General features: G+C 33.3%; 1 protein-coding gene across 1 annotated transcript; it reads right to left on the reverse strand.

Annotated features, from left to right (window-relative positions):
• Positions 1 to 12,377: 12,377 nt before the first annotated feature.
• Positions 12,378 to 17,321, reverse strand: LOC131611450 (MYB-like transcription factor EOBII). Its single transcript, XM_058883471.1, has 3 exons — positions 17,104 to 17,321; positions 16,768 to 16,897; positions 12,378 to 12,951 (listed from the first exon to the last, which is right to left on the reverse strand). The coding sequence occupies exons 1-3, from the start codon at positions 17,240 to 17,242 to the stop codon at positions 12,561 to 12,563; spliced, it is 660 nt and encodes a 219-aa protein (XP_058739454.1). The 5' UTR covers positions 17,243 to 17,321; the 3' UTR covers positions 12,378 to 12,560.
• Positions 17,322 to 18,220: the final 899 nt, after the last annotated feature.

The following is an 18,220-nucleotide window of genomic DNA, read 5'->3' on the forward strand; positions in this document are numbered from 1 at the left end:
ACCGGACCCCTTCTCTTTCTAACATTTGGATCTGCATGAGGAGTTGAACGAATTTCTTGAATTAAGCCCATTTTCCTCAGAGTATGAGCGTTTAGAGCACTCCCAATATGGTGTAAGGGTTGTTGATTACTCTAGCAGTTTCCAACTGTTCAACCATCTTGGTTTGAACCAGAAGATTGGTAATGATCCTTCCAAAAGGAAAAACATTCCTCTTATGCTTCATTCTGTTTTCATCTCTAGAATCCTTCACAGCATTCCACATGCGATTGAAGATTATGAAAGGAATATCCACCTTTTTTTGAGTACCAAGGCAGTACATGATGTATTGTTGGTCTTTATTGATGAAGTCAGATGAACTGGTTGATTTCCTGTGGTAGAAACAACCCATAAGAATCTTGGTCCATATCTTGTATATGTTCTTCAGATCCTTGACTTTCTTTGATTTCTTCCCATCTGTGAAGATTTCAGCGTAGACAATATCCCAATCAGTTCTTGGAGTTCCTTTAGTCTCACCTTCAGAATTCATCAACCCAAACAACATTCTCAAGGTGTTTTCAGTGATGGGGAAGAATCTACCATGAACAAAAGAGACGATTGCTTTAGGAATAACCGTTGCATGAATCCAGAATTCCTTCACAAGGTCTGGATAGAATTTTCCACAGAACTCATAGAACAATGGTACCCATCCTTGAAACACCAAATTCTCTTTGATATGAATTTCATGATCTTCCAGATTATCAACATCCACCATTAACTCACAGATGACTTCCAACTGATCCAGTGGAATCGAACAGGTGATTTTAGGAATGAGATATTGCTCTTGTTCTTGTTCATGTTGTTGCTGAGGAGAAGAACTAGCATTATGAGACAAGGAGGAGGCCATGGAAGCACTTCTGAGATTTCTGGGTTTTCTTTTAGGGTTTAAGAAAAAGAGAAAAGGTTGCCGAAATGCATACACAAGAGAGAATGAATGCGTGAAAATTGAAAAAGAGGTTATGAGAGATGTATAAATAGACACGGACTTGAAACAATATGAAATTAAATTTTGAGAATGAACAGTTACAGAATGTAGAGAATCAAATGCATTTAATGTTGAGTGACGTTAGGGTAAAACGTGATATTTGAAATGATTTGCACATTTACCTAGGGAGGCGTCTCATCAACTGCACGCATGCTTGTCCCTTCAGAGTGAACACGTGTTCATCTTCTGGAATAGTTGGTGACAGCTGTTTTGCTTTAAAAGAGATTCTGAATCAACTTAGACATATGAAACGTTAGCTATAACAGAATCAGAATATCTAACTGATCAACATTTTCAGAACTTATTATAAGAAAATAAATAATGATCATTTCAAATCTAATCCATATATCAGAACTTATCATCCTTTCATTCTGGACATAAATCCATACTGATATTCTTTAGAATGAACTTAAACCTATCTTCATCAAGGGGTTTTGTAAAGATATCAGCCCATTGATGGTCTGTATCAACAAAGTTTAAAGATAGAACACCCTTCTAAACATAGTCCCTAATGAAATGATGTTTAATCTCAATATGTTTAGCTTTGGAATGTAAGATTGGATTCTTAGATAAACAAATAGCAGAAGTATTATCACAGAAGATAGGAATGTTACTCTCATATATCTGATAATCTTCTAGCTGACTCTTCATCCAGAGCATCTGTGTACTACATCCAGCAGCAGCAACATATTCTGCTTCTGTTGTAGAGAGGGCAATTGTAGCTTGCTTCTTGTTGTACCAGGAGATCAGATGACTTCCAAGAAATTGACAACTTCCAGAAGTACTTTTCCTTTCAACTCTATCTCCAGCGTAATCAGCATCACAATATCCTACTAAGTTGTATTCTTCAAATCTTCTGTAGACTAAACCAACATTAGTAGTACCTTTCAGATGCCTCAGAATTCTCTTAATAGCAGTTAAGTGAGATTCTCTAGGATCTGATTGGAATCTTGCACATAGACAAACACTGAATAAAATGTCAGGTCTAGAAGCAATAAGATATAGAAGATATCCAATCATACCTCTGTAGAGCTTCTGATCTACCTTCTTACTTACCTCATCCTTACCTAGAACACACGTTGGATGCATAGGAGTCTTTGCTTCTTTGTTTTCTGAAAGATTAAACTTCTTCAGAAGTTCTTTCACATACTTGGTCTGATGAACATAAGTTCCTTCAGAAGTTTGATTGATCTGGATCCCAAGGAAGTACTTGTGTTCTCCCATCATGCTCATTTCAATCTCAGCCTGGATAGACATAGCAAACTCTTTTCCAAGTGTAGCATTAGAGGTTCCCATCAACATATATTTGGCAAATTAAAATATCCTTTTTAAAGGTTTTACAGAAGAGAGTTGTATCCACTTGTCCTCTAGTGAAACCATTATCCAAAAGGAAAGAACTTAATCTTTCATACCAAGCTCTAAGAGCTTGCTTCAGGCCATATAATGATTTCTTTAATTTAAAAACATGTTCTAGAGACTTAGAGTCTTCAAAACCAGGAGGTTGGTGGACATATACTTCCTCATCTATATAACCATTTAAGAAGGCACTCTTAACATCCATCTGATACAGAGTGATGTTATGTTGAGTGGCAAAAGAAATTAATAAGCGAATAGATTCTAACCTGGCCACTGGTGCAAAGGTTTCAGTATAGTCGATACCTTCTTGCTGACTATAGCCCTGAGCAACCAGTCTGGCTTTGTTTCTTACAACTTCTCCTTTTTCGCTTAGCTTGTTTCTGAAGACCCACTTAGTTCCAATGATGTTAAATCCTTTTGGTCTTGGAACAAGATCCCAAACATCATTCCATGTAAACTGATTTAGTTCTTCTTGCATGGCAATTATCCAGTCAACATCCTCCAGAGCTTGATCAACAGAAGTTGGCTCAATTAGAGATACTAGACCAAATTGACATTATGCATTGTTCTTAAGGAATGTTCTTGTTCTGATAGGATCTTCTTTCTTCCCAATGATAACATCTTCTGTGTGAGCAGAGTTGAGTCTAGAAGATCTTCTGATAGTTGGCTCTTCAGAAATTATTAGATTCTCTAGTGAAGCAGCAACTTGATCTTCTGAAACTTTGCTTCTGGGTTCTTCAGAGTCTGAATTAGAGATTTCTATATCTGCAAAATTCTCAAACTGCTTTGGCTTTTCAAGACCAAGCTTATCATCAAATCTGATATTGATTGATTCTTCAACAATCAATGTTTCAGTATTGTATACTCTATAGCCTTTTGAGCGTTCAGAATATCCAAGAAGGAAACACTTCTGTGCCTTAGAATCAAACTTATGCAGATGATCTTTAGTGTTCAGAATATAACATATACATCCAAATGGATGGAAATAAGAAATGTTGGGCTTTCTGTTCTTCCACAATTCATAAGGAGTCTTATTAAGAATAGGTCTTATGGAGATTCTATTCTGAATATAACATGTAGTGTTGATTGCTTCTGCCCAGAAATGTTTAGCCATATTGGTTTCATTGATCATGGTTCTGGCCATTTCTTGTAGAGTCCTATTCTTTCGTTCTACAAATCCATTTTGCTGTGGAGTTCTAGGACAAGAGAAATCATGGGCAATACCATTTTCTTTGAAATAAATCTCAAAGAATCTGTTCTCAAATTCGCCACCATGATCACTTCTGACCTTTATGATTTTACACTCTTTCTCAGATTGGATCTGAGTGCAGAAGTCAAAGAACACTGTATGAGACTCATCCTTGTGTTTCAAGAACTTTACCCACGTCCATCTGCTATAGTCGTCTACGATGACTAATCCATATTTCTTCCCTCTGACAGATGCTGTTTTGGCTGGGCCAAACAGATCAATGTGTAGAAGTTCTAGCGGCCTAGAGGAAGAGACAACATTCTTAGACTTGAATGCAGGTTTGAAAAACTTCCCTTTCTGACATGCTTCGCAAAGAGCATCTGATTTATATTTTAGATTAGGGAGTCCTCTGACCAGATTAAGTTTGTTAATCTGAGAAATCTTTCTCAAACTAGCATGGCCTAATCTTCTGTGCCAGACGCATTGCTCTTCACTAACAGACATAAGGCAAGTGACCTTCTGATTCTTAAGATCTTGAAGATCAATCTTGTAAATGTTGTTCTTTCTCTTGCCTGTAAATAGGATTGAGCCATCCTTCTGACTAATAGCTTTACAAGACTTTTGATTGAAGATTATGTCATAACCATTGTCACTTAATTGACTTATGGACAATAGGTTATGAGCTAATCCATCTACTAGCAGAACATTAGTTATGGAATGAGAGTTACCAATGCTTATGGTTCCAGAGCCAATGATCTTGCCCTTCTGGTTCCCTCCAAACTTAACTTCTCCAACAGATTTAAGCACCGGGTCTTGGAACATAGACCTTTTTCCCGTCATGTGCCGCGAGCACCCAGAGTCCAGGTACCATGACATGTTTTCCTTTGTCTTCTTGGCTGCAAGGATATCTGTAACATGGATAATATTTTCCTTAGGTACCCACAATTTCTTGGGTCCTTCCTTGTTAGTTCTCCTCAAGTTCTGATTGAACTTGGGTTTAGCATGATAATTAACAGGAGGAACAACATGATATTCCTTATTCTGAGTCACATGATATTTTCTAGTATGTGTAACATGCTTCTTAATGTGTGTAATGTGGAAACTCTTAGCATGTGAAGTGTGTCTAATATCATGGTAGTGGCCATACTTGAATTGATCATACAAAGGTTTGTATGTGATTTTCATCTCATCAACAGATTCAAGTTTGTATGGGGTTTCACCCTCATAGCCTATGCCAACTCTCTTGTTTCCATTAACTGCATATATCATAGAGGCAAGTTGACTTCTTCCAATAACTCTAGATAAAAACTTCCTGAAACTCAAGTCATATTCCTTAAGAATATTGTTCATGCTTGGAATAGACTTTCTGAACTAGAAGATGATTCAATATCTTTAGATAGTTTTAAAACTTTTTCACTAAGTTCAGAATTTTCTAATTCAAGCTTCTTAGTTTCAGATGCAAAGAGCTTCTTCAGCTTCTTGTATTTGATACTAAGTTGAACCTTGATTTCCAGAAGTTTAGTTAGACTAGAAACTAACTCTTCTCTAGAAAGTTCAGAAAATACCTCTTCAGAATCTGAGTCGGATGTAGATTCTGAATCATCATCAACAGTGGCCATGAGCGCAATGTTTGCCTGCTCATCTTCAGAGTCTGACTCTTATTCAGAAGAATCTGATTCGTACCAAGTAGCCATCAAGCCTTTCTTATTTTCAAACTTCTTCTTGGGCTTTTCCCTCTGAAGCTTTGGACACTCGTTCTTGTAGTGACCTGGCTCCTTGCACTCAAAGCATGTCACCTTCTTTTTGTCAGATCTTATGTGTCTAGAAGATTCTCCTCTTTCAGACCTTTTAGAACTTCTGAATTTCTTGAACTTCCTTTGTTTACTCTTCCAGAGTTGGTTTACTCTTCTGGAGATCATGGAGAGTTCATCTTCTTCTTCTTCTTCTTCTTCTGATTCTGACTCTTCAGAATCTTCTTCTTCAGCCTGAAAACGTTAGTGCATTTTTTATTAATAGATTTTAATGCAATTGACTTACCTTTCTTCTGAGGTTCATTTGCATCCACCTCTATTTCATGACTTCTTAAGGAACTGATTAGCTCTTCAAGAGAGACTTCATTCTGATTCTTAGCAATCTTGAATGCAGTCACCATTGGGCCCCATCTTCTGGGCAAGCTTCTGATGATCTTCTTGACATGATCAGCCTTTGTGTATCCCTTGTCAAGCACTCTTAATCCAGCAGTCAGAGTATGGAATCTTGAGAACATTGCTTCAATGTTTTCATCTTCCTCCACCTTGAATAAGTGTGACTTTAAAAACTTATAAGATAAAAACAATGAACACAATTATTTTTATCCTGGTTCGTTGTTAACGAAACTACTCCAGTCCACCCCCTTAGAGTGATTTACCTCAACTGAGGATTTAATCCACTAATCAATCTGATTACAATGGTTTTCCACTTAGATAACCTCTAAGTCTTCTAGAGTATACAGATCACAACTTGATCACTCTAGGAAATCACCACTTAGATAACCTCTAAGTCTTCTAGAGTCTACTGATCACACTGATCACTCTAGGAACCTTTTACAATCAATGTAAAATAAAGTTTACAAGAGGTTGAATTGCTTCATATAAAGCTATAATCATAACAGTGATATTTCTCTTAAGTTCTAAGCTTAACACTCATAAAATATTACAAGAGTTTGTGAGGTTGAAGATGAAGTTCGTGAGCTTTGATTTTGACAGTGTTTCAGTATTTTGCAAGAGTTTATTGTACTGCTTCTGATCAGAACTTCCATATATATAGGCGTTTGAGAAGATGACCGTTAGGTTGCATTTAATGCATTGCGTGAATAGTACAACTTTACGTTTAATGTTTCACACTTTTGTCAACTACCTCGAGCCATGCTTTTGCTGCTTTTACTGACTTTGCCTTTTGTAGCTTCTAACGTTCCTTTTGTCAGTCAGAGATTAGACTTAATAGCCTGTCATCTTGTACTTGCTTCTGAACTCATATTTGTGAATACAACGTTTTGAATATCAGAGTCAATCAGCTTGGTGCAGAGCATCTTCTTGTCTTCTGACCTTGAAGTGCTTGAGCGTGATACCGTTCAGAACATCAGGGCTTCTGCTTCTGACTTCATGTTCTTCTGATGCTTAATAGTCCATGTTCTGATTCTGCTTGACCATCTTCTGATGTCTTGCCAGAGCATGTTCTAATGCAGCCATCCTGAACCTTCCGAGTCAGTGCTTCTGAGCACTGAATTGTGCATACTCTTTATATATTTCCTGAAATGGAAAATGTAAAGGATTAGAGTACCACATTGTCTTATACAAAATTCATATATAATGTTATCATCAAAACAAGAATATTGATCAGAACAAATCTTGTTCTAACACTTGTGAGTCGAGTCTGGGTTTGGCATTGTGATGGGTTGCTATACCAAAACCATCTCAGAAAAAGAAAAACACGGGCTGGGGATGTTGATGGTCTCTACCATGGGTTTTTCTGCAATAACAACAAAGATGTTCCACTATATACAACCTTCAGTATAGGAATCATGTTCGTTGTGATTTGTGATCTGAGTTATGAACACAATTGTGATTTGTGTTCTGAGTTACTAGGATTGGTGGACAGTTTTCACTCAAGTCCTCTCTCGAGATCTATGCTAGGACTTGTTTTCTGGTACAAGACTAACAAAGGGGTCTCTTATGCCACCATTGGTCCTCCAAGACGCAGGGCTTCTCCCATCATCTTCCTCGTGAATATCAGTGTTACATGAAGGCGTTCCACTGCATATTATGACATCGGTTCTATCTTTGTCATATTGTGTCTAAAAAGGGGGAGAAGAATACCATCTTCTGATCTTGCTACTGTAAAAAGGTTTTTGTAGCAGACTGACAATGTTATGATGTGGTTCAAGTCCTGAAGAACAGAAGGTAAACCCAATTCTGAGAATGTAAATTCTGTTCTTCCTTGGTGTCTTGAAGTTTTTATGTTTTTGCTGCACTTTTATGTTTTAGCCAAAATATGCCAAAGGGGGAGATTGTTAGTGTTTTTATTGGCTGATTGACATCTATGTTTGACTAAAACATAATAGCAGTAAAACATAATATTAATGTGAATCTTGCAAGTCTATAAAGAACAAAACAGGTTTAAGCAAGATGTTAAAAGGAATGTCATGACATCAACTCATGACATCGCGCCTGCAGAACTGGAAGGAAGATTCAATTTGTACTTAACAGATACAGAATATTCTATGTGAATATTATGTAATCCTATGTGGCGCATATTTAAAGGTCAAAAGAATAATTGAAGAATCAGATCAGAAGATTGAAGATTCAGGAAGAATTAGATCAGAAGATTGAAGATTCAGCAGTTTCTAATTTAGGAAACTCATGATTGAAAGACCTTATTTGTAGCAGAATATTTTCTGCATATTTGTAACAGCAAATATTCTATGTGAATATTATGTAATCCTATGTGGCGCATATTTAAAGGTCAAAAGAATAATTGAAGAATCAGATTAGAAGATTGAAGATTCAGGAAGAATCAGATCAGAAGATTGAAGATTCAGCAGTTTCTAATTTAGGAAACTCATGATTGAAAGACCTTATTTGTAGCAGAATATTTTCTGCATATTTGTAACATCAAAGTGCTGCGATTTGTAAGCCCAAGTCCAATTGGGATCAGGTTATAAATAGGAAACTTTTGTAACCTAGTTTTAGATAGAAAACCTGGTTTTAGCGATGCAGTCATTAGGGTTTCTATAGGTAGACCACCCAGGTTGTGGGATTGCTGCCTTGTCCTTCTCGAAACCTGTAGGTTAGAGAAGTGATTGTCCTCACTCGAAACCTCTAGGTAAGAGTTGAGTATTGTAAGCTTGATTGAAGCTGTGAAGCAAGATCAAGTATGTGTTCATTGTTAATTGTGTAAATAGCTGTTGCAGGGTTGTAACAGTTAGGTATCACCAGGGAGTGAGCAGAGGTTTTCTTATCTTGGATGGAGTTCTGAGATAAAGGTTGCATTGGGTAGTGACTAGGTAAACCAGAGGTTGTTTATATAAAATAGTACTACTGATAGTGGAATCTTCTTCCTGGCTTGGTAGCCCTCAGAGTAGGTAGTTAGACCGAACTGGGTAAACAATTAACTGTGTTATTTATCTTCTGCATTGTTTGTTCAGTTTTGAATATTATGACTTTGTCTATAACATCAGGTTCAGAAGTGTTAGCTGTTCCTATACAGAACCATGTAAAAGTTATAATCTAGTTATGTATGCTGAACATGTGTGATCCCAGGTCTCATTGACTCTTTCCTAAGAGTAATTAAATAATGGGGGATCCTTGTATTCTGCTTGTGCTACATGAATAACAGATCAGATGTCTTGGCATCGGGATTGACATCCGAGTCTGTCATACCATAATTTTCATACGCCAATCATTCTATACTAAATCGTCGATGGTCAGGATTTCAAAATTTTCACTATCTACAGCTCCTAACTTTATGATTGACAGATCTGAAGGTGACAATAAAGTTACCCTCACATTCTCTCTTACTTGAATTGTCTCCTCATTATGGTCTTTTAACACCTTGTACCCTAAAGCTTCTTGCGCTAAATCATTAGCTCTCTGATTCTCTTTCCGAGGTACATGTCGAATGTTTACTTGTTCAAACTTTTTGAGCAATCTGATGGTGATCACGAAGTACATGATTAGATTCTCTTTAAAACAAAAACATTCAAAAGGAATAATTGAGAAGAAAGGAAATTGCATTGATATAAAATTGGTGATTCACGAACATTAGCACCCTTGAAAGCTCTCTCCTTCCTTACGCTTGGAATGTGAAGTTTTTTACAAGTGATTTAGTACAAGTAAACACACAAAATCCTTCGTTCGATTCCTTATTTATAATGACTACAAACTAACTGCCTACAACATGAAACCTACTAAACATCTGACACGTCTTAATGTAACCGCTCCCCTGGCGCTTATTTTGAAAAACTCCTGCGTAACTACTGGTGCTTTCAAATTTCAAATTTATCCCGCTTAGGTGTTTGCTTCGACGCCAATCTCTAGCACATAAATATAATTAGAACTTTTTTATTAAGTTTCCATCTTCAACGTGGTCGACAGACACACTTCGACTATTTCACTTGCACACTACATCGACTTCTCCCTTTTCTACCTCATAACTTTTCAGCTCATTGTCGACCTTAACTCCTTACAAGTTGCGCTTTGTAGAGTAGAATCCCTTAACTCATAAGACCCTTTCCTTAACTGCACTACTCAAATACCTTAAAAGATTTTTAAGGTAACAGGCACATGTCAATTTTATTAGGGCCCCATAGTGGGCGTTAATTGTTCTTTCTAAAAGTTTAATGAGTGACAATCTTTGATTGTGTAGAGTTGTCTGAGGGTTTTAAGGTTATTGTTGGTTATAGAGAAAGCTTACGCGAGATGGTTGAGATATCCTTTCTCAACCTCAAGGTTGAGATATTTATAGAGGTTTCTTAGGTCTGAATTCTTGGACCCACGGGGTGGTTCTTCTGCCCCTCGTAGAAGCGTGAAACCGTTATTTCCCATATTCTTTGGGAGAACGTTACTTTTCCCTATGACTGAGCTTTCATACCATTAGGTGGGAATCAGGTGAATTTTACTCAAGCCTAAAGAGGAAGAGTGATGTGACCAATGAGCGAGTGTTACGGTAAACGGACGGCTAAAATAAAGCCCCCACTTTGGCCGATGTGTGGTATTCACCTACCCTTAGTAAATTTTGTATTATCTCATGTGGGCTATTTACAATTATACCGACATAAAAATACAAGGAATAAATTATGAAATCACATAAGGGTGTACTAATCTATTTAAAAATATTAAAAAAAAAAGAGTTGCTTCGAATAAGATTTAATCTAAAATAAAATAATATTTGATACTACAAATTTATGAGATCAAGAGGTGTGAAAAATAGATCGCTAAACGGAGGAGGTGGAGAAGGAAGATTTCTTTAGTTAAAGGATAATTTTAGATTCTAAAATCCATATACCATTTTGTCATTTCCAAATGCTTTGAAAATATCAAAGGATGTGAAAAGGAAATCACCTATTTTAGAGAGGATTTAACATGCCATCCTATGAATTGTATCTGACACCCTCATTTTTGTTTAATTTCTAAATTGCCCATGAATAAATTTGGGGGTGGCAAGAACAAAAAATTTCTGATATGAATTTTTTCAAATTTTTTTTATATTATCCAAAATTTTCGATAAATTGTGAAAAATACTGTAATTTATTGAAAATTTCAAAATTTAATGTAAATTTTTTATGTCGAAATGAATTACCGGATTTTTTCAAAAAATTCAATTATTTCAAAAAAAATTGTAAAAATCTAAGGATAATAGCACCCATCATTGGGGGACCAGATATAATATTTGAGGAGGAATATTAAATCCTCCCTTTTATAGCAGAAGCCCATAAGTATGGAAGCCCAAATTTTCAGCCTAGCACACTAGCTGAGCTAGTTGATATTATAATAAGCACATATGTTATGTATGTGCATATAGTATTAGTATGGATTATTAGTTTGTTTATTTAATAGTTGATACTCTTACTCATGTGATTCTCTATAATGAACTACTCATTTTCCATGTCAAATTTAACTTTCTTTTCAGTCAAACTCTGGTTTAATACCAAACTTCAGTATTCAAAAAGTTATGTCAGCAGATATTTCCCTTCTAGCACAAGAACTTACATAGATAATTATGATTGGTAATTATATTTACATGAGATTATGAGTTGAAACTATATCTATAAGTATGATATAGTAAATGAAAATAAGGTATATCCCATCCCATGCATGCAATGCAACTAGGTAGCCCCATTGAAGCAGGTGAAAGTAATAAGTAACGTACTGCTATCTATCTTAAAAAGCTGTCATCATGGCACACAGAAACAGAAGCTCCAATATTCAATTTCATCATGTTTTCTTCAAGTCTATCAGACCAACCACGTGAACAATATTACTTCTTTATTTCACGTGTTTCTTTTCATTTCACACATAAAAAACGTGAGGAAATACAATGAACGGTTCAAACTTGACACAGAGTTACTTTTAAGATCAGTTTTCAAAGGCTATACATGTTACTGTCCTTGTTTCTTTATAAGGTATAGCAGAATCCCATGACAAGTCTGTTGAGTCACCTTCCATACCCTTTGTTTGTATAACTCTCGTTAGGTTTCAACTTTGGTACCTCATCAATGCTTTGTTTGCTTCTTACGATAAAAAACTCTACCTTATAGTTTATTATGTAACTTCAACAATATAATATACCATCATCGAAAACTAATTTTCGATGTTTTACGACCGCATGCAATGATCCTGACGTTAAATTTTCGATGTTATACGACCGCATGCAACGACCCTGACGTTAAGTTTTCGATGTTTTTTTACGACTGCATGCATGGTTTTAAATTGCAGTTGCGATTTCGAGATATTTATGAGGGACATGTGATGTGATGAGATGAATTAATGATGACATAGAGCATGATGCAAGTAAGTATAGACAAAGAGTTAGGTTTTGGTCTGTTTGGAAAAGTTGCATGGCAGTACGTGGATCACATTGGGCTAATGAAAAAGTTGGTTTCAATTTTTAACAAAGATAGCACTGGTTGGTGTTGAAACAGATGACACGTGTCGATTTCTTGTGGCTTTAGTTTGGCCATTTTATCAATGCATGTGCAATATCATCATCATATATCAGTTTGGCAAAGAATATTTTTAATCAAAAGCACTTTATAAATTAAGCTCTTATATTATATATATTACACAACATAAGCCATTATAAGTTCTTAAATATGAAAAGTACTTGTAACCAAACATGATCAAACTAGGTATATAAACAAACCTAATTAATAATATGCTTCATGGAAAAATAATTAAGCACATAGGTTTAAATATAATAATATGTAGGAAATTAATTAAGCACTTAAATCTTAATTAATTAATCTCCATTAAGTAATTGCAAAGACAAGAGATCTTCCATGCTCCAGTAGTTATTGTCATTGGTGCAAGAACTTGATTGATCAGAGATTGTAGGAAACTGATGAGATGAAAATGGTTCCAAAATTCCTTGGTAAGAAGGAGGTGACATAATATTATTGCTGCTGGTGTCCATAGGTTCAGCTGTGTTGGGAATTTGGCTAGAGCTTGCTACTTGATTGTTATTATTTTCATTATTGTCATTTATTTGAATATCTGAAGAACTCTGTTGTTGTTGCTGCTGAGAGTTTTGTTGATCAGCTTGTTTGATATGCTTCTGAATCCTTGTCCTCCAATAGTTCTTTATCTCGTTATCGGTTCGTCCCGGTAGATGTTTCGCGATTTTCGACCACCTGCATTGGTGAATCATTAATTTGCTAAAGAAAATCCCAAATATATAATCAATAAATTAAGTTTACACATAATTCACCGTCGAGAAGTAAGTATAGTTTGACAAATAATTGTTACGTTCAGAAATCGAACTAAACTTAATTAAAAATAAATGTTTTTAAGCAATGTTAATGATGATTAATTAAGAAGGCTAATGATCATTTGTATTAGTAAATAAAAAAAATTGATTAACATATTCATTAGGCCAAACAAATGAAACTTTTTGTAGAGTGTAATTAAGTAGTGAAAAGTAAAAGCTAAAAAAAAAAAGAAAAATATATTTCTTTGAATAATTCAACTAAGGTCATATATATACTTTTATATTGGGGTTTTAAAATAAAAACTATAAAGTGAAAATTTGTGTAATTTTTAGAGAGAAAAAATAACTTAAACTTTAACCGCAAAGTGAAAATTTGTGTAATTTATATTGAGAAAAAAAAGAAAATGTGAGGTTTTGAAAGTGGAGTATTTAAAGGTGGCAATGGTAGTGAGAAGCTAAGAATAAAAGTGAGGTAACATTTTTAGAGTGAGTTATATATATAAAACGGATCTTTGTTGAGATATAGATATATAAGATACTTGTTTTCCTTTGCTATATGGAGATAAATAATCTGTTTTCTTTGAAGAACAACTTGTCCAAGATCAATAATATTTCAGATTTCTCAATGCATCATGCATGCCTCAGGTAGAAACTATGGTTCACTTCAAACATCTCTTCTATTCTCTACATATAATAAAGATCTTTTTTGTTGTTATTTAATTATGGATTTTGTAGAGTATTTTCAACTCTTTGTATTAACTTCATAACTTGGAAAAATAATTTAAATTAACTTCATTGTGTTGTTTTTGTATTTTTTTATACTCAAACATAATTTAAACTACATGTGCTTCTTGTTTTTTAAAAGAATATAGGCACGTGTGATATTCATAACTTATTTTCTTTGTCTTAAATGAATAAATAAATAATAGTCATAAAAGCTTGTTTTGTTTTGTTAAAATGGTGGATTTTATATTTAAAAAGTTTGTATGTTAATATTATTGAGTTAAGATTAAGTTATTTGATTTTTGTTTGATAATTTACAATATTCTAAAAAATAATTAAAATTAAAAATGGACTGTCAGATATAGATTCGACAATTACAAATACGATGAATACGTCTGATCTTGACTATATAAAATCTAGTTTCCTATTTAACTCTCTCCTCAACCAAAGAGTCTCAAATTTACAAGTACACCCTATGAAGATCCTAAAGATCCAACGGCTGAGATTCTAAATTCTAATATAGATAGATATTCCTACACGAAACACCATAGGTCAACTTTTGTATATGGGTTAGTTTAGTTCCTAACGTACAACATTTTCGGTTCTCATTTACAAGAAACCTAGATACTATATATTAAATTAAGAAAAAAAACCTATGAAAAAATTTAAATTGTTTTATAATCATATATAAAGTAAATATCACAAAAGAAATATTTTCTTTATTTATTTAATTATTATTTAAGTAATGAATATTTTTTAACATGTTTGATTTTTTTTAATTTTTTTATTTTCAAAAATTGTCTAATTTTCACTTTTTTTAATATTTTCAAAGCGATATCAAAGAACACAAGAAACAACTTAAAAAAGAGTAAAACAACAATAAAACGTAGAAAAAGAAGAAGATAACTCGCTCTTCTTAGTGCTTTTTCATTTCTTTTTTCCACAAAATTCATCCATTATCTTTATTATATGTTGGAAGAAATACTGCCATAAAAAATGTCCGTTTTTATGCAAATATTTTGTATATGTTGGTTTTAATATACGATTATTTTAATTTTTTTATGTTCTAAAAGCAAGAAACTTGTAAAATAGTGATTTTTTTATGATAATAAGTTTGACCTTTTTTTTATGGTCATCTTTCTCCTGTAGAGAATTTTATATTTAGACTGATAATTCATTTCATTAAATTTATCGATCTTTATAGTTTTTGTTGTTAACGATAGAGTTTCTATGAGATTCATACACCATAAATTATAAATATTGTTTTGAATTTACTTCGTTCTAATATTTATTGTCTTTTTTTCAATCGTAGTGGAAAGAGGAGAGAACTCAAATACAAAAATATAGTGAAAGTCTTCTCCATCAAATTTTTTTTTCCAAAAATATTTTTCCGTAATTTTTATAGGTGTTTACAAAATTTTTAATCATATATTTTCGCCTCTCTTGTTTTCTTGCATCATAGGCTACATATAAAGATAAGATCTATTTTCAAAGAAGTATTTTGTATTGTAGATATCTTATAGAAGTGTCATACAATATATAAAGATAAGATCTAGTTTCAAAGAAGTTTTAATTTAGGGTAATGATATTTGTGCATTTTTCGTTTTCAAACACATATTCTACAAATTATTTTATCTCTATCTCTTTCTTCGTATCACGTCAATATTTTATCACATTAACCAAACAATTCATTTTATTATTTTTTCTCAAAGTGTATACATCCATATAGGGTTGGTTGTACATCAAATTTTTTTCTTAAACCTATGGTATAACAAGAGTAAAAATATGATATGATTTCCTAATCAAGATCCTTAATGACATATACATTATTGTAGTCCTTTCTTTGAACTTGTAGAAACCCTAATTCTTTTAAATATTATCGTAGTAATTTTTTTTTAATTAATATTGTAACCCTAATTGAATCATTATGCATCTTTTTATCATCATCAACATCATCTATGGCCTCCCTTTATTTCTTTCTATAAAACTTTCCTTCCTTATTTAATCAGCAATTTTTCCTAAACAAAGTGTTAATGAATAATTACATATTATTATAACCTTTTTTTCATTTTCAATTGTATTTTGAGACATGGTCTTATTTATAGGGCGGGGTTGTTTACTTTTCTCTATAACCTAATTTCTTCTTTCTTTTTTTTTTTATTTAAAATGATTAAGCATTCCTTAGGTACCTTTCTTTTTATTCGTTTGAAATATATTTTAATTTTCTTATTAAACTTATTTAAAAAAATGTTTTAAAAAAATGATTTTGGGATGATTTTTTGGTACAAAGGAATTTCTTATTTTAATTGACCTAAAATCCTCACTTCAAACTACATCTCAGGGTATGGAAATTTATGAAACTTTTTCGCAGCCAATTACCACCAACTTTGTGATGAAGGGAATACTTGGAATTGAAAACTATTACAATATAATTCAATTTGAATGAAGTTAAGAGCATTTTTTTAAACTATTTCTCCTAAAAAAATAGATGATGCATTCAATTGCTCAAAATAAAATGTATGAAAACCACCAACAAATATCATATTATATTAATAACATATAACTAGGTAGTTAGAAGGAAAGAGAGAGCATACAAAAAAAAAAGGAGAGATAAAAAAGAATTAAAAAAAATGATTTTTGGAGATTCGAAAATTTTATAAATAGATTTTGTACAAAGAATTAAAATTTGTAAACATAAAAAATGCTACAAACCCCAAAATATTGCATCTTTTCTCATGCAATGAATTCCCTCCCACTTTATACACACTATTCCAAGTGTATACTACAAGCTCATCCATACCAAAAGCTAACAAGAAAGCTAAGAACTTTCTTTATCTTTTGAACTATAAAAAACAAAGATGGCAATTAAAACTTTTCTACATAAAATTAATTAAATCTTGATAAAAAAAAATATTGATTTGTAGAGTTCATGCAAAACAAAACATGTCCATTTTTTCAATAACTAAATAATATAATTTAATATATATTAAAATTAAAATATTTTATATGGATTGACCTGTTTCCCCATTTTGCATGTAGTTCTATGATCAAGAGTTGTTCCTCGGGCGTAATATTCCCTCGTCTAACATCGGGTCGAAGATAATTTAGCCACCGAAGTCTGCAACTCTTTCCGGTACGTTTAAGACCTAACATGTATAAAAACATATTATTAATTATCATTTATGAAAAATATTATGGATCATAAGTAACCCTACCAACCTAGGTCATTTTTAGTATCATAATACAAGCCCTTGGTTAAACATAGTATTGTTTTATTTAATTAAAGAAAAGTAGAAGATTGATGATGTATATGTGATGTGAGATTAATTATTAATATTATTATTATTATTACCAGCAGATTTTGCCAAGGAGTTCCAAACACCTTCACCATGATTTGCAATATAGTTGATCAAGATCAAGTCTTCTTCCATTGTCCAAGGTCCCTTTCGAACATCAGGATCTTGTGAAGAACTGCACTCTTTTTTGTCCATTATATATTTGTATGAGAGAGAAAGAGAGAGAGAGGGAGAGAAGTAGTGTACATGAAGGAAGACATATGCTCATGACATATCATAATAATGGGAGTTGGAGCGTTTAAATAGAGGGAACACTAACATCATTTGTTAATTTTAAATTCCACTTTTTATACGTACCTAACTATGTTTCTAATACCAACATGCATGCATGCATGCATGCATCACTATGCATGTGATTCTGTGTAGAGGCTATGTGTTTTTTTCTTTACGTTCTCTCAGTTTTAATTCTTGTGCACATGTATTCCAAATAACAAAAGGATATCAGTTTAACATATTTCTTGAAAAAGAGATAAGCTATTTGGACACAAAAAAAAAAAACACATATCGTATATTATCTAGTTTTAAATTTTTAGTGTTTTTTTTCTTCTCATTCATTCTAAAGAAAACCTATATTTTGTTAAAATAGCATTGCTCATTGAAGAAATGCTATAAAACTACTCAACTGATTCGTAACTTTATCATAGTTAAGGAAAAGATTAATTTTTTTTTAAGCAAGATATTATATAAGGGAGAACTAAGGGTTCTCCGACCTATTTATACGAGAACACGGGCAAAATCCGACAAAAAAGAAAATTACAATTCAATTAAAATTACGAGAGAAATAATTGCAGATTTTTACTAAACTCGTAAAAAGAATAATTGGAATGAGTAATTTTCCCGTAAAAAGACCACTTCCACACCAAAATCTTTATGTTCCAAACCGTATCATTGAAGTTCCACCATTCCTCCCGAAAACACATCTCATTCCTAACCAACCATAAAGTCCAAGAAGTGGCGAGCCAACACTACGCCAAATTTGTCTTTTAGCAGCACCCCTACTAAAGCGCTTTTAGGAAAAAGCGCTGGTATAGGTTTCGCTAAAAACAAAATAAAAAAACACGCAAAAAAAGCGCTCTTAAAGGGGGGGGGGGGGGTGTTACGAAAGCGCTTTCA

The sequence above is a fragment of the Vicia villosa genome, linkage group LG6, assembly GCF_029867415.1.
Source record: "Vicia villosa cultivar HV-30 ecotype Madison, WI linkage group LG6, Vvil1.0, whole genome shotgun sequence".
Classification (NCBI taxonomy): Eukaryota; Viridiplantae; Streptophyta; class Magnoliopsida; order Fabales; family Fabaceae; genus Vicia; species Vicia villosa.

Excerpts from the sequence above, each read along its gene's own strand:
- LOC131611450 (XM_058883471.1), bottom strand. The coding sequence starts at position 17,242 with ATGGACAAAAAAGAGTGCAGTTCTTCACAAGATCCTGATGTTCGAAAG. Across the intron at positions 16,898-17,103 it reads CTCCTTGGCAAAATCTGCTG|GTCTTAAACGTACCGGAAAG; the intron begins GTAATAATAATA and ends TATACATGTTAG. Across the intron at positions 12,952-16,767 it reads CATGCAAAATGGGGAAACAG|GTGGTCGAAAATCGCGAAAC; the intron begins GTCAATCCATAT and ends TCACCAATGCAG.